This window comes from Fulmarus glacialis, unplaced genomic scaffold (assembly GCF_000690835.1).
Source record: "Fulmarus glacialis isolate BGI_N327 unplaced genomic scaffold, ASM69083v1 scaffold48506, whole genome shotgun sequence".
NCBI lineage: Eukaryota > Metazoa > Chordata > Aves > Procellariiformes > Procellariidae > Fulmarus > Fulmarus glacialis.
Genome location: NW_009219763.1, coordinates 20593 through 40769, shown reverse-complemented (window position 1 = coordinate 40769; position 20177 = coordinate 20593). Strand labels below are relative to the sequence as shown.

Here is a 20177-nt window from a genome sequence, read left to right as displayed (position 1 = left end):
TCTATGATTCTATGATTCTATGATACAGCACGGGCAGTCCTTGGTTAAAATTGCCCCGAAACTACTTCTAATTCACAGTTATCTCCAGGCTGCATCCTTTCTATTTTTGGGCCAATTGTGGAAATGAAGAAATGCTTCATGGGAATGTTTTCTTTGTGGAAAAAGAAACAGGACTGGTATAAGCAGAAGAGAAGAAAACTTTTCTGAGACCGTATTAATGCAAGATCTGAATAAGCTGTACAGGACGTGTAGGATCCCAAAAACTAAAGACAGGCTTAAAGGCACTGTCTGGGTCCCGCTAATCCCCTGCCAGTTGTAGGTGCTTTGCTCCAGCCGCACAGGCAGGCTCCACGGCCCATTAGCTACTCAGGACTTCGAATTCGCAATGGCTTTAAGACGCAGAGGATTCAGACCTGCCAAGGCTGCAGTGTAGACATGCTTATTGGTTGCAAAAGAAACAAATGCTGCTCTTCGTACTATGCCCTACTTCTCAGATACGGTCAAACCACTCTTGATGCAGAGTTGGGGTAGCAGTATTTTGATTCGAGCTGGAAATACTGCCGCAAATATCACAAGCAAAGAGGCTGTTTCAAAGGCCTGAGAACTCAGAGATACTCTCCCACACCTTGATACCAGTGAGTTTTCCTGGCCAATACACGCAAGAGGAGGATGAAATCTGTCACATGGGCTTTATGCCAGTCGGGGCTTGCACTGCTTTCTCCAGGCTGGATTTCTGTTGTATTTTGCGAGGATTTTGTTTTGTTTTTAAATACAGCTTGCCTGATTCAAATCAGGCTCAATGCAAAAGAGACGCCAGGCTCCTGCAGCTCTCAACAAAATCTGCATGTTAGAAGCCTGTGTTGCTGATCTGGAATATATTATTCCATGGAGGGTAAAGAGGATTTTCAGGTTTAAAGTCCTGTTATGCAAATTGATTTTCTTCTGTTCTGCCTTTGCATTAACACAGCCTGTCATAGTTCTTCCGCCATGCTTCATCTTCTATTTCCAAATCTACATTTTTTCAGACAATTTGATTTCAAAATTATATTTACATTCTTAACATCTCTTAATGAGCTTATTTCATCGGTAGCATAAACCTAATTATGAGTCACACCAGGGGCTCTTTTGCTGTGAATATTTCCTCCAATTTAGCCTGATCAAAGATTGCTGGGCCATGTGAGAAGCACAGCTTCAGATGTTGCACTCATGCAGCTTAAGAATGAGTTAAAAATTTTAAATAGAAACAATCTGCTCAAGTTGAGTTAAATTTTTGGTAGAGACCAGAGACTGAGTTCAGACTATCTTTAAAAACAAAAAGCAATCCTTTACTGATACATTTGGGATGTATTGTACCATGTTTTCCTTTGGACAGCATCTCCAATAGATCCAATAGCTGTTACCTTGAAGCTAGCCACCCTCAATAATAATAATAATAAGTGGATCTACATTATGAATTTTAAAAAGCAGTTTTTTTTTTTTAACTGAGCTCGCTCTATTCCAGGGCTTTTGTGTGTTTTACAAGTGCTTTTTATCCATTTTCATTGTTTTATCTTTTCATTGATCACATTTGCTGAGATGTAAAATGGAATCCAATTATAAAAAATTATACCCCAGCTCTATGCACTGCAGAAAATATCGGCACTCTGAATACCACTATATGTCTTCTGATTAATCCCTTTCTCGGGTGAGCTGTCGGATCTCCATGCGAGGGTAGAGCACAGGCTGGGGAGCCATGAGCTCGAGGTCTAACCTCACCACTGGCTCATTGTAGCCCAGATTTTAAAATCTGACTCCTATATTTGGGTTCTTGATTTGCAGAGGTGGCAAGCTTAGCACCCAGCTCCCTCACTTTCCAGACAGTTAACTTGCAACCGTAACAGAGGTGTGGTGCTGCGTAACTGTTTGAGGTGGTGTTACCACTTCAGAGGTCTTCTGATCAGACTTTGTATGTCATCAGTTAATTGCTGAGAGTTATTCAGGAATCTACATGTTTACATTCTCTATAGCAAGTTTACATCATAAGCAAACCAGCATGCTTAGCCAGAGCTCCTCCTCAATAGACCACTGCCAGTCTGGCCCAGTATCACTTTCTGCATCTGTTAAGAAATGTTTAGTATCCCATTCATATGCTGAGAATTTTTTTTTTTTTTTTAAATCCCTGTGCTGCACTTTAGAGAAAAATACAGTTTTTAGTCTTGGATATGAATATGCAGAACCCTCACTACAGCTTTGAAATGGAAGAGACCTCACGCCTGTAGTGACAAAGGAGCTCGGTGATAGTGTCCTGGGCAAGCTAACAAACCCTAATGGCCCTGGGCAGCCTCATCTGAAACCTCCACACACACTCATGGGCCAGGGGCTCCATTTAAGCCTAGGCTTGAGCCTGTTCTCCTCATAAAGATGCTTGTCTCTAGTAGTCATCTTGGACCTGACTTGTTGCCTAGTCTCTGCCTAATGTTTGCTGGGCTGCTAATCAACCTGTTCCTGTCACCCTCTTGCTGCTTGCTGGTCTCTGGTGCTGTGGTACTGCATGCTGCTGGAGGTCAGTGCCTAGCCTGTATGGTTCTCCCTCCCGTCCTGGCTCACTTTCTGTTAGGGAGTGCTGCTCTTGCTGCTCCCTGATGCTCAGCAAAGAAGCCCCATGGAAGAGCTGTCTTTTTGGTCATGCTTGTAAGGGAGCTAAGTGCCCTGCCGTGTTCTGCTCCTACTTAGGAAGATGCCTATCCTCCCTTGCTGTTGCAGAGGTGTGCTGGAAGGGTGGAGCTACAAGCTCTCTCTCTGGCTAACTGTTGGCAACGTTTAACTGGAAATATCATTATTATTTAGTTACTACTGCTAGTGTCTCTGTGATACAGGACACTGTAAAGGACCCATATGCCCCAACCACAGGGGTGGTGTAAGTAACTTCATGATCCCTCTGCAAAACCCAAAAGGCTTAAGTCTCCTTTTGATTCTGCCAATTTTATGTGTCTCAAACTTGCATGGAGTTGCTCCTGGCTTCCACAGAGGTAGTGAGAAGAGTACCTAATCTTTAAGCTTATGCTTGAGAGCTGCATTTAATTTTTAGCAAATATTTATTCATGGAGTCTCTAATTTATACATACAGACAAAAGGCTTTAGCTAGAGGAGTCAGAACATAAAGGAAGCATCAAAAAAAAGCACAGCCTTTTTATACCCAATTAAAAAGAAATATTATCCTAATGAAAACTCTCAAGGAAGTGGAGAGTGAGTGAGCAAAATCAGATGAAAGAGACTCAATAAAAGCCCATTTTATATGAAACATATTATTCATCAATTAAACAATATGTGTTGTGTGAGGGAGCACCACAATACTGGCAGCAGAAATACTGAGAGGTTCAGTCTGTTGGTCTTACTAAGCATCTTACTTCCCAGCTTATCCTGCTGTTTTCTCAGGAATCATTTTCCAAGTAAAGCACCACTGAATTTAATGCAAGTGCACTGGTAGGATCTCAGTAGACAAAAGCAATCACTTAAGGATAGACGATGATACTATTTTGTGTTTTGTGCTGTTGTTCTTGTTTGAAGCAGTGTAAATCTGTACTAATGCTACTTAAGTAAATGGAACTAATCTGGTCTTAATTGTATTTTAATTTCCACTGTAAGAAGCCCATAGCAAGATACTGATTTCAGGCATAAATATATATTTCCCTACTGGATTGTGAAACAGAACTACTACAACCAGAAGCAAAGGTTAGCAGCAAAACATGACCCAGGAATATGAACTTTAAGTTCTCATATGCAAATATTGGTATGGAAGTACTTGCAAGTTCACCAAACTACAACTGAAACAATGTCTTGTCACTGACTTGCCAAGTCAAAAATGAAATGTGTTTCAGCATGGACAAGGGAATAATGTATGACCCTGAGAAAGGCTGTACTAAGTTGGGGAGGGGGGGCGGGAAATCACTACTAGACCAAACAGACATTTGTTCCATCGGTAGAAATGCAATAATACTTTCTTTGGTATGCCTTCCAATCTGCAGCTGGGGGACTTCCAGGTTATAGCTACAATTTTATGTTTAAAAAAAAAACCCAGACAAGCCAATAACACCCTAATGGCATGTTCTTTCATGAAATCATATAACTGTTTTTTAAAATCCATTTTGGCTTCCCAGACTTCCAAATCTGGCACAGTCTATGTTTGTGGAAACACCACCCTGCCTCCTTTTTTTTTTTTCTTTAAGTTTAAACCCGTTTTGGTTTTATGCCTCTTTGTCATAATGTCATCATTTAACCTCAGTGGCAACTAAGCACCACACAGCCGCTCGCTCACTCCCCCCTGCTGGGATGGGAGAGAGAATCAGAAGGGTAAAAGTGAGAAAACTCGTGGGTTGAGATAAAGACAGTTTAATAGGTAAAGCAAAAGCCGCGCACGCAAGCAAAACAAAACAAGGAATTCGTTCACTACTTCCCATTGGCCGGCAGGTGTTCAGCCATCTCCAGGAAAGCAGGACTCCATCATGTGTAACAGTTACTTGGGAAGATAAACACCATCACTCCGAACATCCCCCCCTTCCTTCTTCTTCCCCCAGCTGTATGTGCTGAGCATGACGTCATATGGTATGGAATATCCCTTTGGTCAGTTGGGGTCAGCTGTCCCGGCTGTGTCCCCTCCCAACTTCTTGTGCACCCCCAGCCTGCTCGCTGTTGGGGTGGGGTGAGAAGCAGAAAAGGCCTTGGCTCTGTGTAAGCACTGCTCAGCAGTAACAAAAACATCCCTGTGTTATCAACACTGTTTCCAGCACAAAACCAAAACATAGCCCCATGCTAGCTACTATGAAGAAAATTAACTCAACCCCAGCCAAAACCAGTACACATAACAAGACCAACTGAATGATGAACGCCATGACTTCCTATCCCTCCTGCTCTTCATCTTCTATTTGTATCTTTCTTTCCACCTCTCTTTAGGATGTAGGAACAAACCTGAATTCTGTATTCAAACTGTGGGCTAACCATAAACTCATATACAGCAACAAGGAGTTGATGTACTTCATATACAGTGGTGATTTCTGTTTGTTCTGCAGTCCTTCCCTAACAATGTCATGTATTTGATTTACTAGTTTAATTAATGCAAAATACTAAATTGGCATATTCAAAGAGCTGATCACAATGACTCCAAGATCTTTTTCCTGATGATAGTTAATTTAGGTAGTCATACTATCTGCATAAGGCTGTCTTTATTTGTGCCTGACTGCATCACAAGACTTCTGATGGTTAGTTGGAAATTCAGTATCATGAGATTTCCTCAATTCTTCAAGATCATCTTTAGGTTTACTACACAAAATGATTTTCTTTAGCTTTGTATAACTTGGTCATCTCCCTATTCACCTTTCCCCCTCATTAATGAATATAATGTCTATTACAGATTCATGTGGGATTCTGCTGATAAACTGTCTCTTGAGAAAACTAACCTCTATGATTTAGTACCTTATTAATCTATAACAGGATCTATCCTCTATGTGACAGATTCCTTTTTTTCCCCCCTCTAATAGCTTTCAGTAAGTGACCTTGCCAAAAACCTCTGAAAATCCCCCCTTTATCTACGTACTTCTGATTCAAAGAATGCCAATAGATTTCTGAGGCATGATTTCCCTGTACAAGTCTGTCCTGAGCCATTATTCAGTTTATAATTTCTACTTAATTCTGTTCTCTGCTGTAGATTTTATCAAGTCACCTGGTTTCAAAATCTGATTTAACAGTTTGTGGTTTCTTGCAACCTCCTTAGAATCCTTTTTAAAAAAACCAAACCTGCCTTGCACTCGCCAGCTCCTACGTCCTGTACTGCAGTGATCAAGAGTTTGATCACTTCACATGTGAGTTCCTTCTCTGGGTGGGTAGCCAGCGGCGCAGGCAAGTGTGGAGCTATGGCACGTTATTGCTGTATGTGGCTTTGACCTCAAAGTGCACTGCAAAACACAGTCTATATGTACTCACTATATTGCTAGGGAAAGGGAGTAAGAATAGAAACCTCTATCCATAAAGTGAAAGATACGGGTGGTTAAAAACCTTACTAAACAATCCTTTGAATTCTGGATAAACAGTTTCTGTAATCCGAAATACAGGTGTATTTTAAGACCTGTCATCACTGCAGTCTAGAAGAGCTTCTTTGTACTTGGTGCTCCACAAACTTTTACAAATAAAAATTTAAATTTACAATATAAATATATGTAGAGAATGGAGAAATGATTGTCTGTTTTCTTTGTTGCTAATGGGTAGCTGAAGCACAAAGACTAAGTAATTGCCCAAGACTACACTGGCAGTCTGAGAGAAACCAAACTTAATTTTCATAACTTAGTCCTATCCCTAAATTATGGGTTTAACTTTCCCCTTTAAGTATTATATATCATCATGTTGTGGAAAATGTTATTTGTAGTTTTAATTATATTTACCTTCTGTCTCTTACAGGAACTGGTGTGCTTATGTTCATACCAGACTCTTACCTACAATGGTAGCAGACAACCTGGAAACCTTCTCATCAGGCAGAGCGAAGCCTTGCACTTGGCGTATTGGATCCTGTGCTCAGAGGTGTGTAGAACTAGGAAGAAAGAGTACTTGCAAGTACTTTAATTATCACCAGCTGCATAATTAATACAACCATGACTTTAGAAATGAAAATGAAAACAAGAGGGAGCAGATTAGCATGTTTCCAGGTCTCAAATTAACATGTCCCTATAGCAAGTGTAAAAGCTCATGACTTGGCATGCCTTCACTCTGGCACCCTCTGATCAGGTCAAAGTCTTCAGGTAAGTCCACTGCCACCTCCTCTCTTCTGGAGTACTGCAAGGAAAGGTGCACACGTACAAAGCTTTAGAGCACATGTGCAGTTTTCCAAGCTTCTGCTTTGCTGGAGCAAAAGGCTTCCCCTGAGAGGCATCAATATTTTTGTTATTATCTCTCTGCTGGGTGCTTATTTCTGGCACAGCTTTGGTCAGGCAGTGAACGTAGAAAAGTAATTGGCCTGGATACAACTTGTATGTAACGACTCTGTTAAACATATTCAGATTGTCCTTTGTGCTTTGGGTGCCTCCCTGTAGTCTCCAAACATTAGATTTCAGTAGTAAATGAAATTGGTTTTTAATACATGGGCCTGGAAAATGACAAACTGAAACAGCACCTGCAAAACAGAGGTTGTAACATATTTTTCCCTTGAAAAATTTCAAAAGCCTCTTACAAGTCAGTTTGACTGCTCTGGGAATTGTCCTCTAGGTGGTATGGCAGAACATGCTTAAAGCTTTGAGGTAAAACCGGGAATAGAGTATCCTTAGAATTTGGTGACTCTGAAATACAGTGGATTGTATTGCAAAACTGTGGAATGGACCCTGCGATTGAAATGTTGCTATTTTTTTCTTATTCAATCTAGCAGATTCACAATAACTCTGATTTCTTTTTTTGTGCTGCACCTGTAAATAGGTCTCTACTATATACATTTCTGAGGCTTGTCTACGTGGAGAGTTATTTTTGAAATAGCTATTCCTGACTGACTCCTTTCATGGACACTTCATTTTTATGAGTGCTTTCAGGAATGGATTATGCTAATGCAGAATAAGGTAGTTTTATCATAAAATAAGACCATCCACACAGCAAAATAACTCAGAACTCTCTTGATTTCAGTTCACCTTAATCTTGATTGAGTTCTTGCTGCTGAAAAAGCCATTTCTCAGAGGCAAAGCTGGTTGGGGACACATGCAAAGCTCCTGCCAGCTGCTATGAATTTTAATATATATAATATTACATCCCTTGTGAAGGGGTGACAAGATTAACTACAGTGTAAAACAAGGTGGCATTTTTTAATTTACTGGGAGGATATTTTTTGGTCTGACAGACTTCAAATTTGTCCTCCTTTCTGGAAGGATTTAGACAGGGATTGTGTGTCCAAAACAGTTCTGTAACCATTTTATCATTGTATTTTCTGAGAGTTGAGGTGTTCTTCATGTTAGTGTTTAGCAACTAGCAGAGCTATGCAGTAGTCTTTTTATTCAAACTTTGTTTTTAACATATTGAAGGAGGCAACTAGACTTGCTGTAGTTAGTTTCTTCTGTATGCCCCACTGGGTCGTTTTCATTCTAAACTGACTTCTCTGAAGTTAAGAAAGCTGTAAAAAGTGATGCGATAGCCAGGACGCGCAGAATGTGTTGGAACACAGAAACAAAATTGCTGCTGCCTCTGCAGTTACATACTGTAACAGTAATAACTGAGGCATCACAATTACACAGCCATAGCCTCCTTACATCAACTTCCAGAGTGGAAATTTTCACGCTTTATTGGATTAATATTTGTATAATCTTGTTTAAAATAATCAGAATGGAAGGCTTCCAGTGTGCACTAAATGTGAACTGATGTGGCGTAAATTCATTGTGAATGCTTTTTTTCACTGATTTCAAAGAGAACGGTATTTCACAATTGTATTTTTGGCTCACTCTCTCTGGTTTAGTAGATATTAATTGTAATATCTTCTATAAAAGTTATCAGTATTTGACTCCTGAATAAGATATTCAGGGAAGAAGTCTGACAGCACTAAATAGACATCAGTCAGATTCCTCTAAAACCATGCAGATGATCTGAAGGCTGCAATATTAAAATCGTGATTGCTATTGAAACACCAAACCCTAGTTAGGCTTCACTTTCAGTTTCAAGCAGTTAATGAAAGGATATATTTGACATGTAAGATAACATAATGCAGTTATACAGGTATCCTACAACTCCTGTTTGGTCACCTAAATGACCAAGGTTTAAAATGTCCTTGTTTTGCAGGTCCCAGACAACAACACACCAAGCCTACAGAATCAAACATAAAATAGTAACGTCGCTGGAGTGGAGGTGCTGTCCTGGATACAGTGGGCAAAACTGCCAACCCAAAGGTGAGAAGAGTTGTAAGGATTTGAAACTATTCACTTCAACAAAAGAAAACAATGCAATCTGATTTGCAAGCAAACGACTCTGCTGAAAATCAATACAGTCCTTCCTGTTAATTTAAAACCAGGAAAAATGCACTGTAAACTAAAATGCTTTGGAATGTTGACTCTTCCCTGCACATGAATTTCCAGAGTAGCTAAATAGATGTCCTTTCCCCTCTTTCACTCTAAATAAAACCCATAAAATCTTCAGCTTTATTCCATTTTGCTAAAATATGAAGTTTGTGTCAGTGCGTCTCTACTTTTGACCGTTTAGTTATTGAGTATTGCAGTGCTGGGGATATTAAATCCGGGCCCTCTATTGAATACTTGCTGTGAAATTCGTCTACAGCACTGTGACTCTTTTGGCTTTCAGTTTCAGGATCTAAGAATGTATTTTAGACATGGTAAAATAACATATCAACTTTGTTTCCCTCTGAATTGAGTAGGACTTTGGTTCATTTCAACAGTGACTGAATTTTACTAGGTATTACATGATCCTTGTATAATTGTGCCCTTTTTTGACAGAACAGGGTGTTTTACCTCTGCCCCGGTGATCAAACATATGGCAACGTACTATAGTTTAACATCTGTATAATAGCTATTTCTTTGCTGCTGGCCTTAAACAAGCAGCCCTTGAAAAACAAGATACGGCATCAGCATACATATTTTAAATGAATGAATATTACAAGAAAGGCCATTAGATGTGGTAGGAAATTCAATCAGCAGTGGTAAAGTAGAGTCTGTGATTAAAAATTAATGTAGAGGAATGAAGAGAAATCACTGTTATTCACATCCAGGAGGGAAATTTCAATGCTGAAGAGCTAGAACCTCAGCAGGCACAGAATTCTCTTCTGTGCAGGTGAGCGTGAAGTCAGATATTAACGTGGTACACAGTCAGCAAAGCTGTCCAGTGAGCATGGATCAGATGTTTTAAAGGTTTGCTTTTAAAAAATGCAAACATTAGCAAAAATAGATTAAAAAATTCTTATTGAAGGGGGGGGGCTACAGTTGATAAAATTGAAATTGCATGAAAACAACAGGGAAGCATTGACCAGGAAAAAAGCTGTATAACTCAATTTGTAGTGGCATCTGTGTAAAAATAAGAATAAAGGAAAAAGTTGTCAAGTGTTACAAGAGCGGGTTTGAAATTACATCTCCTGGGTTCTATTTTCAAACCTCTTTGGCTTGCTGAATAACTTGGGGAAGCCACTTATAATCTGCATACCCAAGTTTACCCATCTAGAAAATTGAGATGACACTTATCTCACAGGGGCACTGGGGTATTTAATCAATTAATGTTTGTAGAAGTGCTTAAAGAGATTGGGATGAAAGGTGTTATGTCAGAAAGGCTCTTCTTCCCTGCTTCTGGAATCCTGCCTCCCATGAGGAGCAGACCACCAGCACAAGCCCTGCCGTATTATTCAATTCCCATGAAGGGACGTCAGCTAATGAACTTGAACAGTTGGGAGCCCAATAGTCTTGTCTTTAGGCACTCCGTTTCTACAACAGCAGGGGGAGAGATGATGTAAGCTCTGACTGGGGCTCTCCAGAGTCACTGAGCCCTCCGCTTGGCCTCTGTGCACTTGATCTGCTCAACAACAGAACTGTTATTGAAGAGTTTCTGTGCCAAGGGAACTGGGGTATTCTGACAATATGTTTTAGACCCTGGGAAGGCACTGTTACTGTGATGTGGGTTGCTGGTAGCAAATGCCAACTCAAAACGCCTTCTGGTTTAGCTTCTCTCTCAAACCAAGTGAAATCATACATAACTATTTCAGTCTGATATTCTAGGCAGGAGGAAACGCTTGTCACCATCTGATAGATATTACTAGACATCTGTAAACCATATTTAGTAGCCTCATTGTAAATGCTTGGTTACGGATGCTTCTCAAGGTAATGTAGTACTGAGTGAGACAGATGAGCCTCTGGGAAGAGACGTGTTCAGATCACTATTTCTAACTTTACCTCCTATGTGGCCAGGACCAAACTGGATAAGACTTGGATACTAGTCCAGCATGGACAACACAGTTTTACAAGAAACTTTTTAAGAAGGGAAAAATGTAGACATAATTTCTTACAAGTCTTATGAAATGGCGCAATATGGACAATTCAACAAATAAAACATCACTATTTTGATTTGGGAATATCAAATGCTTAACTGGGAGCAAAACTGCTGAAATGAAAGGGCTTGTTCAGAGTTGCAAAGTTCATGACATCATTTTTACTAAACACAGCTTTATTTTAACTTTTCATCGTTAAGCTGGAGAAAATGCGCGTGTAGTTGGGAGCAAAACTGCTGAAATGAAAGGGCTTGTTCAGAGTTGCAAAGTTCATGACATCATTTTTACTAAACACAGCTTTATTTTAACTTTTCATCGGAGAAAATGTGCGTGTAGTAATGTCTGAGGGGAAGAAATCCCAGTTCGCTCATATGCATGTGGTCCCTGAACACTATATTATGTGTCACATAAGATTTCAAGAGCTGGAAGATGCATCTTCAAATGTAGATCATGCTGTGTTCGGATGCAGCTTTGCTGTGGAGTGAGGCTGAGGTGACTTAATGATTATGAATTCATTCCCATCTGCCCTGGCTGTAGTTTAGAGCAAACAGCTGGTTCTCAGAGTTGCTGACAATGCCATAGCCATTGTTAGCACTGAATTTCTTGCATGGTAGCGATGTCATTTCTCCAGCAGATGGCTGTAAAATGTTCTGCACAGGAGCAAACGCTATCCTCTGTGTGGGGTAAGCTGCAGACTCAAAAGGTAGCAATTCAGCTTGAAACACAGGGAATGGGAGGAAACTACGAAACTCCCCACAGGGATTCCCCTTCAGCCACTCCTTCTTCATCAAAAACATATTGAGAGAAAAAGATCCAATTTCCATATTTTTAATATTCCCTGAAATCATTTTGCACGCTGTGTTTAAAAATACATGGGACAATAAATTATACATCTAGGCCAATATATTCAATGATAGGAGCCTAATGTTGGATTCCTGTGCATATCAGGATTACCTGATATTCAGAAGAGCTGAGGACCCTGAAGCTCCTTGAGGAACGGGAGGTGCTCTTCATTGCTCAGCATTTTGAAATGCTGCTTTTTTTTGTTGGTGTTGCATTCTTATTGTAAATGGCACATACAAGGTGGGCCTAGAAGTCTAACTTTTATTTATATTTTATCTTTTTAGCTTAAACTGAGGACAGCATATCCAATTTTTAAAAGGTCTCAAATGCGAGTCATTTGGTGGCTATTTCTAACCTAAGGAGTATATGTATTAGAGTTTCAGTCTGGTACTCCCATCACATCTGCTACTGTTCAGCATCCAGGATGGGGAATCTCAGCTGTGGGACCAAGGAGCACATAAGACTTAATCACCATATGATGTGTCAGAGTAGTTCTTTTGGAAAAGGACTGAGCCACACTGGAAGAATGATGTAGAAGAAGCTATATTGGCAGTGACTCTTCTGAATTTGTTTCATAAATGAAAACTCTGAATTTCTAATGCTGCCTGAGAAGTACCTTTCCTATACAGTGAAGAAATTTAATAACTGTCCAATATGAGCTATTGTCTCTGGGTGAGTTTTGTGTGTGTGTGCATCACTGGCTACAGTCCTTGCTGCTTTTAGAAGCAGTATAATGCACTATTATCTTGCTCCCATTACTGGTTGCTCCAACAGGGTGAGATCTATGTCCTGGGTCTTACAGGGTTTAAGTTATCTGAACAGTTTAAAACATTAGTAAAACAAGCACACAGCGATAAATATATATCCTTGAAACTCTGGAAGTTGATAAAACTGTAAGGGTTTGGGTATTCCACAATGTGAAGCTGTGAGTGGGGCAGTTGATTTAATAGGGAAGATGAAAGATAAGATGAATAGTGTAAAAAAAATCTGGTGTCTGTAGCACTAACAGTGGCAGTGAATACATTTAGAGCAACAGAAAGAATGGTAAATGAAAGAATAAAAGGACATCGTTCAGCTGGTCTTTATCACAGGCAAGTAACTGACTCCCTTGTCATAGATTGTATCATCACATCACCACCTGATAAATCCTGTGTAATGAACTGGGCTGAATGCAGGTATTTAACTCCTGTCAATAACCACGCCACAGAAAGATAACAGAAGCTATTGAAATTATAGCTATTAGAGAAATTTGTATTTCTTATCGGCCAATTTCAATAAATTCTATTAAACTTTCATTCCATATGATAATTTCCTTTGAGTTCCTGTCCTAATTGTTACTTCCCCCCTTAATTTACAAACTCAAACACCTTTTATCCTTAAATGTAATCTATTGATCCTCATATATGCGGCCAAGAGGCTGATAAAACATAGGGAATTTCTTGATTCAGCATTTTACTCTGTTTCCTTGGAAACTCACATTATGGCCAGACTAGGTTTTAATATTTGAACTGGAAAATAATGTCACCATACCCAAGTTACTCTGCTTGTACTGTACTAAAGACTGGAAATCACATCAGTGCCACGTGAGTGGCCAATTCAAAATGCTTCATGAACTCAGCAAGCATTCAAAAATTGGTATGAATTTACACTAGCAAATTTACAACATACTTTGTACATATTTCATTTTTTTTAAGCAATGATGAAGTGAAAATGACACCATTAACCCTAATGACTAGAGAAGTAAGTCAGGAAGGTGGAAATATCAGTTCAGTTGCCAGCTATGGTATCAGTTGTTCCCTACTTTTTGTGAGTGAAGGCACTTTACTTTTCTGGACCTCAGTTTCCCCAACTGCAATATTGAAATAATAATAATGTTAGTCTAGCTTTTTGCAAATTGCTTTGGGATCTTTGGGCTGAGATGTAAAATAAACACGGAAAATCTCATTTGCCATGACCAGAGAAAACATTTACAAACTTACCACCTTCATGAAGTTTTTTAATGTGTCTACCAGTCGCAAATCTCAGATGATATTTGTTGGAATTTGGAATTTAATTATGTTTTGAAATGGTTTTTATTTTTTAGATGCTGCAACAATGTAATATCACCATTGCTTTTAGTAGGAAGATTTCTGTAGTTGAAGATTTGTGTAATCTGTCAAAAAAAAAAATTTTTTTTCAACAAACCTGATTAGTTTTGTAGCTGTAAAAAAACCTGATTAATTTTACAGCTGACTATCTCTGTATTGTCTTTATACTGCTGTTTTATATTGATCTAAAATATTCCTCTAGAATTCTTAGCCCTGGAGATTTCAAAATTCTGTTCACTATAGGGCAAGTTTTGACATTTTATATTAATGCCAACCCCTGCCAATCTCAGGAAGCCGTTTATAAAGCCATTCACTGTCTTCATCAATGTGGTCCCACACTGTGTTATAGATGGACTAAGCAGATAACAAGAATCACTGTAGATGATTAGGTTTTGGTAAAGTTGGTATAGAATAGAGAGAGAAAGCAATTGCTGTGGAATCCTGACTGTCATGTTCCGTGTTTCACTCACATCCTTTCCTTTTTCTCCCTCTTTTAGCTCAAGAACAACAATCACTTATACACAGCAACCAGGCTGAAAGCAGCAGAACTGTCAGTGAGAGGACACCAGGAGCTCCTCAGGACCCCAGTGGGCCAGGTCAGCTGTTATAATTACTACCACCTCTAGCCCAATCACTGACCATTTGACTCACTAAGATCACTGCAAAAGCAATTTGAGAACAATCCCGGACTGCTGAAGGGACCTGAATGAACCGTTACAGTTTCTAGCAGTCATGGTTCAGCGGTACACTTCTCTGATAAAGATAGGCAGAAGAAACTGAATTTAAAGATACCAGTAGCTTAGCATTTATAGAGTGTCTTGTGACGAAACTAAAATCAAGACAGTAATTTTGCACAGAAATATTTAAACTATTATATTACCGAGTAAAATAGATGAATTAACAGAAAAAAAAAGAAGAAGAAAAAAAAAAAACAACACAGCCAAAAAACCCTGAACCAAATCTAGGAGTAGTATAGGCCAGCATTGGCAATAAAAGAAAATGTAGTGATGTTAATTGTATTATCTGTATACATGATTATTGTCATATATTTTCTTATAAAAATTAGTGCTTTATTCAAAATCGGTACAATGACGCTTCAAACTTTAGCAAGGGTGGCTTAGTTGTGTTTTAAGCTACTCCATCTAGGATGATCAAATAGCCAAGGAACACAGGGACAGTTTACAGTTTTATATCACAGATGTTTGAGACTGTTTCTTATTAAGCTATTCATTTGCTCACTACTGTGTTTACTTCAACCTATCTAGACTGTAAGGTTTTGCAATATAATGTCAGTGTTTTCTTGCAAGGGTATGTACAGACCTCAGCATTGTAAGAGCTGGTTAGCAACAATAATGCTTTTATTCAAATAGTGATCTACATTGAGAAGTTACCTTAGGTGACTGCTGCACGAAAAGCTTTTCCATCTCTTAGTTTCTAGAATTTTTGGGTGTGCTCCCTTCCCTTTATGTTTATTTTCCATTACCATCTGTATGATTTAAAGTTTACCAGCACAAATGTTACAGAAAATTAATTTCATAGTTGTCTGCATAAGTATTCATGGGAATGGAATTTTATTCACGCCAAGTGTGTTTGCGCACTCACTAAACTGGGAGCATAAACAATCACGGTTTACCAGATTATTCCAATTAACCATGAATTCATGTATTAAGTGTTCACTATAAAGAAAACATGAAAAGGTATCCATGATTTAGAGGTATTCAAGTAGTTGACAGACTGTACTATATTCTAGTCTGTACCACCTGAAGGTGTATATGCCTTTGAGGGTATAGCAATGTTGGTAACGCAGAATTATTTAGAAAGTCTGTGTACTCAGAGAACTGCCAACAATCCGCATATCGTGTTTAAATAACAACAAAAGAAATATGTGAAACATACTTGAATAAGGAATTTCTTAGAAAAGATTATTCTCTGCTTGTGATATACTCCCCAGCAGTGGGTGAGACTGCATTTGTCAGGTAAATTTTTGGTGGCAAATTATATGCAAGTTATTTGGCAGCATTCTCTACATACTGTCAAATGAGCTTGTAGTTTACATGGTGAGGAGCCAGAAGATGGACAAGATGTGAAAAACAGTGTAAAGGAGGCATGTTCCTTGAACTTTCTTACTACTTCCCTTTTCTTTTGAATCTGTTGATGTTTTGATTACGGATGTCTACACTGGCTTTTTGTATAATCATCAGCTGTTACACACTATGGTGTTACTGTCACTCACAAAATTGGCCTATATCTGAAAAAAATGTATGGAACCAAATAATAAGGCAAGTTATGTTCTCAGGTCTGTATGTTGCGGTTGTCAATATACTGTTCTGTTGCTGGGATATTCGTGCATGCTGGGAGAACAGGATGTCAGCATCCAGACTGCCACAGGGTTTTATGGAGGCAGTACACGTGTATGTGCTTATGTCCATATATGTGTTTTACTTTAAATCATAATAGATGAATAGAAAAATTAGAAAGCGTAGGCAGGAGAGGGAAAGACTGAATCTGGCATGGAGATATAGTAAGGTACTTTCAAATGAGAGTTAGAAAGGAGAAGGCTGTTGCCCCTTGGTGATATCGTGTGAACAACCAAGTTTCCCAGTGCTGGAGGGAGGAGGATGTTGTCTAGTAAAGCAAATGTATAAAAAAGTGAGCTTGATCAATAGAGCATTAAAACATGCCACTTCTTTTAGTAGGAATTCTGCTCTGAAAAATAACTCTGAAATTGGAATCTCAGAGCTCCATGTTAATTGCTTTTCAGTTACTTTTAAATCAAATGGGGTCAGTTTAGAAGGAGAGAGATACCTGGTCTGGCTGCCAACTCTGCAAACACGACCTGGGGCCAGGGCTGACTGCCCTGGTCTGTCGCTCCATCAGCAGCTGCCAGGACTCTACAAGCCAGATTCCGTTTCCAGCTCCCACTACACAGCTTTGCCACTTATAAACCTCACTTTCAGGTTCATCTATGCAGCTTGTCTTCCCCCTTCAGTAGGAAATGACAGAAACCAAACTGAAAAAAGCATTGCACCCTGCAGGTTAGTTATCAGTTTGGGTGACTATGCATGAGCCAGTAATGAATTCAAATCACTTTCTCATAGTAACAATCCAACCAGGAGCAGAAGTATCCAGACCTGTCTGTCTGTCACAGAGTAGTATTATGATGAAGAGTATTCAGACAAAGAAGATCCATCAATGGCTTATCTCCACAGTGCCGTTGGGGAGAATTGCCAGACTCTAAACTAGTGGTTGAGTTATAAACACAATTTTGTGTCTGTGTAAGTAGACATCATGGGCAAAGTAAACATCTGGAGATGCTAACATTCTAACCTAAAACAGCTAGTCTTATTCACCAGGCTCTACCTGTTATGAATTTTACAACCAACGTGCCTCTGCAGGAGAGCGTTCTCATAGGTGTTGGCACGCTTTGTCTGTGCTGACTGGGTGCATTTAGTGAATTTTCTGGATTTTCCCAAATGCTATCGAGTTAGATACGATACATTTATTTTTTACATACTAGAATTTTGAATAATAAAATTCTAGTCAGAAGAATATGCCCTTTTACATATAACTTGCTTTTTTTTGTTGTAGTGTTTAGGCCCCTGTGCTTCTACATGATTTCTGATTATAACTGTTTACTGCCATGGGAATAGAATAACTAATGCCATAATGAAAAGTGACATAAGATCAACAGCAATACAGTAAAATTACACTAATAAATATTTGTATGTACTGCTAAAGAATCTCTTGCATAGCAGTTTATTAAGTCATAGTATGGCCTGGATCATGTAGGGTAGTATATCATGTGTCTAAGGTAGGCCATATAGGCTGAATTGTTGAAGGAACTGAAGAGATTTTGTAGCTTTGCTTACAGGAACTAGAGCATTTAATTTTATCAGCATCTTCTGAAAATCCCAGACTAAGTCTCATTCCTATCAGCTGTGAAACTCAGATGGCTAGCTGAAGCAATGTGGAGTCTTAATTTGCAAGACCAAAGCCGCCTTCACCACTACCTATCTTAAAAACATCCAGCTAGGCCTTTTTATACCTGAAGAGACTATAAGTGTCAGAAACAATTTGGGCAGGTTTTAAAATAAACTTGACTTCACAGGTTGGGCATCTTTTCTTAATGACAGACTAGTGATTATTCCAAAGTCATTTATCTATTAGCTGTTTTTCTGCCTTGTTGCTGTGTTGAACAAGTCTTTATTTTGACCCCAACACTGAAAAGATGATGTATTCCTTCAGACACAAACCTTGCAAATTCATGGAATTATGTTACAAATGGTAAGTAAAAATCAATGCTTTTATGATTGCTTTAAAGGAGATATAGACTAAATGAGAGTTAACTGAATACCCTGTAGGGTGCTAGGTGGAGGAAGAATGGCATTATGCTGATTAAAATATGCTAACCATTCAAAATACGCTTGTAGAATTATAAATACTTTATAATGGATACAGATGCTTCAGTAATTAGTTACTGCTGTGCTGCTGAATGTCACTAATACATGATACATGACAAAAATCAAGATGATTCACTCAAGACTAAAAATTCAGAAACTTTTCACCCTGTTTCCAGCTAATGTCTCTCAAGTCAATTACACTTTCTTCCCCCCCAATGTTTTAACACAACTTTTTTTTTTTTTTTCCTTCTCATTTTGTTCTCTGACCAAGCACTTACACAAAAAATGAACGAGAAGATTAGCAGCCAGGAGATGAAACTGACTTTTCTACAGAAGAAGGTTGACAACATTGCTGCTGCAATGAATGATGTGAGCAAGATGCTTTCTTCTCTGGAAGGCAAAATCAATGAAGATAAGGGCAGAGACCTCCGGTCTTTTCTAAAAGGTAAGAAAAATAAATTAATGCAATCACTCACCCAGTTAGAAGTGCCAGAAAAAAAAAATGTTAAAAACGTTAATAGACTGTCCTATTCTATTGCTCAACATTTATAGGGAGAACTCTTTTTTAGTTTCATTTCATAATAAAGGGATTTGTTTGTTTTGACATTTGTTATGGTGTCTTTTATAGTGACAAAATATTCACATTCTTGGGTACTACATCGTCTACATGGTAACTTAAGCTACTATCAAGGCATTTTCATTTACTTAGAGCTTCTGCAAATATTCTTATCTCTGTTTTTTGTTTATCTGACAGTTGCTGAAGGACATAGTATTTGCTTTGCTACCAAGTCTAAGTAATATTCTTTAATACATAATTCACATATGCAGGTAAAACATATAAGGAATTCTGTGGTTATTGTATTTATAACATGGCAAACATCCTGAATAATTTGCTTCTGATCATGTTAAGCTACCTTTGATTAACATCTGTACTCATGTTCGGTAGATGAGGAAGACACGGCCAGGGATCAGGAGGTTGGGCAGACCCTCACCAGCAGAATTATGCATCCATTTGTGAATCCTGCAGCAAGATCTATTTGTTACCCAACTACAAATGGTGCTTAGCAAACAGATTGGGACTGAAGCTTTCATTTCCTTGATGTGCAATATTTTTCGCATTTTTCAGGAATTTTCCCCAAACAGTTATTATTATACACTTTAGAATCCAGAGGACTTTTCTATTGTTTAAAAATAGAATGAGGGAACTGGAGCTCCTTACATTGAGATAAAATTAAATGAAACAATAAGTGCTTTTGTATCTCCGTCAAATTTACCAAGTGTGGTCCCATTTCCCGTATTTTCAGTCCTCTTCTGTCTCCTGAGTTGCTCATGCCACATGCTAGATGGCTCTCTTGTACCCTGGATCAAGTTTATCCCATCTCTCATTCAGTGACCTGCTTTCACCTTTTCACATATTGCTAGATGGCATTCTTGACCCTTGGGCATACATTTAATTTGTCTTTGAATATTTCCCATTTCCCTTCTGCTTTCTCTTCATTCTTTTTTATATTCCACTCATTCTAGCTGTCATTTTCATGCTATTCCAAGAGGACTTTTGCTGCATCCTGTGCTCCTCCTTCTCCATTCTCTATCTATATTTAAGGGTTCAAGTCCTAATTAAAATGTGCAGTACAAAAAACCCCACATTATTTCACACTTCTCTGCAAATGTGTTTCAAGCCTTTATTGTTTTTGTCTGCCATGCTCTACATTATACCTGCTTAAATGAAATCTCCAGTTGCTGGCCCTTTTTTGATTTATGTTCTCAATCTACCTCCTAATCAAGCAGCTCTAATGAAAATGCTGCTATCAACTACTTTCATTGACTCTAATTATGGGCACTCCAATACAGGTTATTCTTGGCTTGTACATA

The 20177-nt window shown here is 38.8% G+C and overlaps 1 protein-coding gene across 1 annotated transcript in view; it reads left to right on the top strand.

The window, feature by feature from the left end:
- Positions 1-6426: 6426 nt before the first annotated feature.
- The window catches only part of MMRN1 (multimerin 1), a gene marked incomplete at its 5' end in the record, with an annotated part of 28181 nt that continues 14430 nt past the window's right edge, over positions 6427-20177 (top strand). Inside the window, 4 exons of the mRNA XM_009580471.1 lie at positions 6427-6546; positions 8773-8879; positions 14403-14501; positions 18577-18750. Of these exons, the coding sequence (XP_009578766.1) occupies positions 6427-6546; positions 8773-8879; positions 14403-14501; positions 18577-18750 (500 nt within the window). The remainder of the gene's footprint in view (positions 6547-8772; positions 8880-14402; positions 14502-18576; positions 18751-20177) is intronic.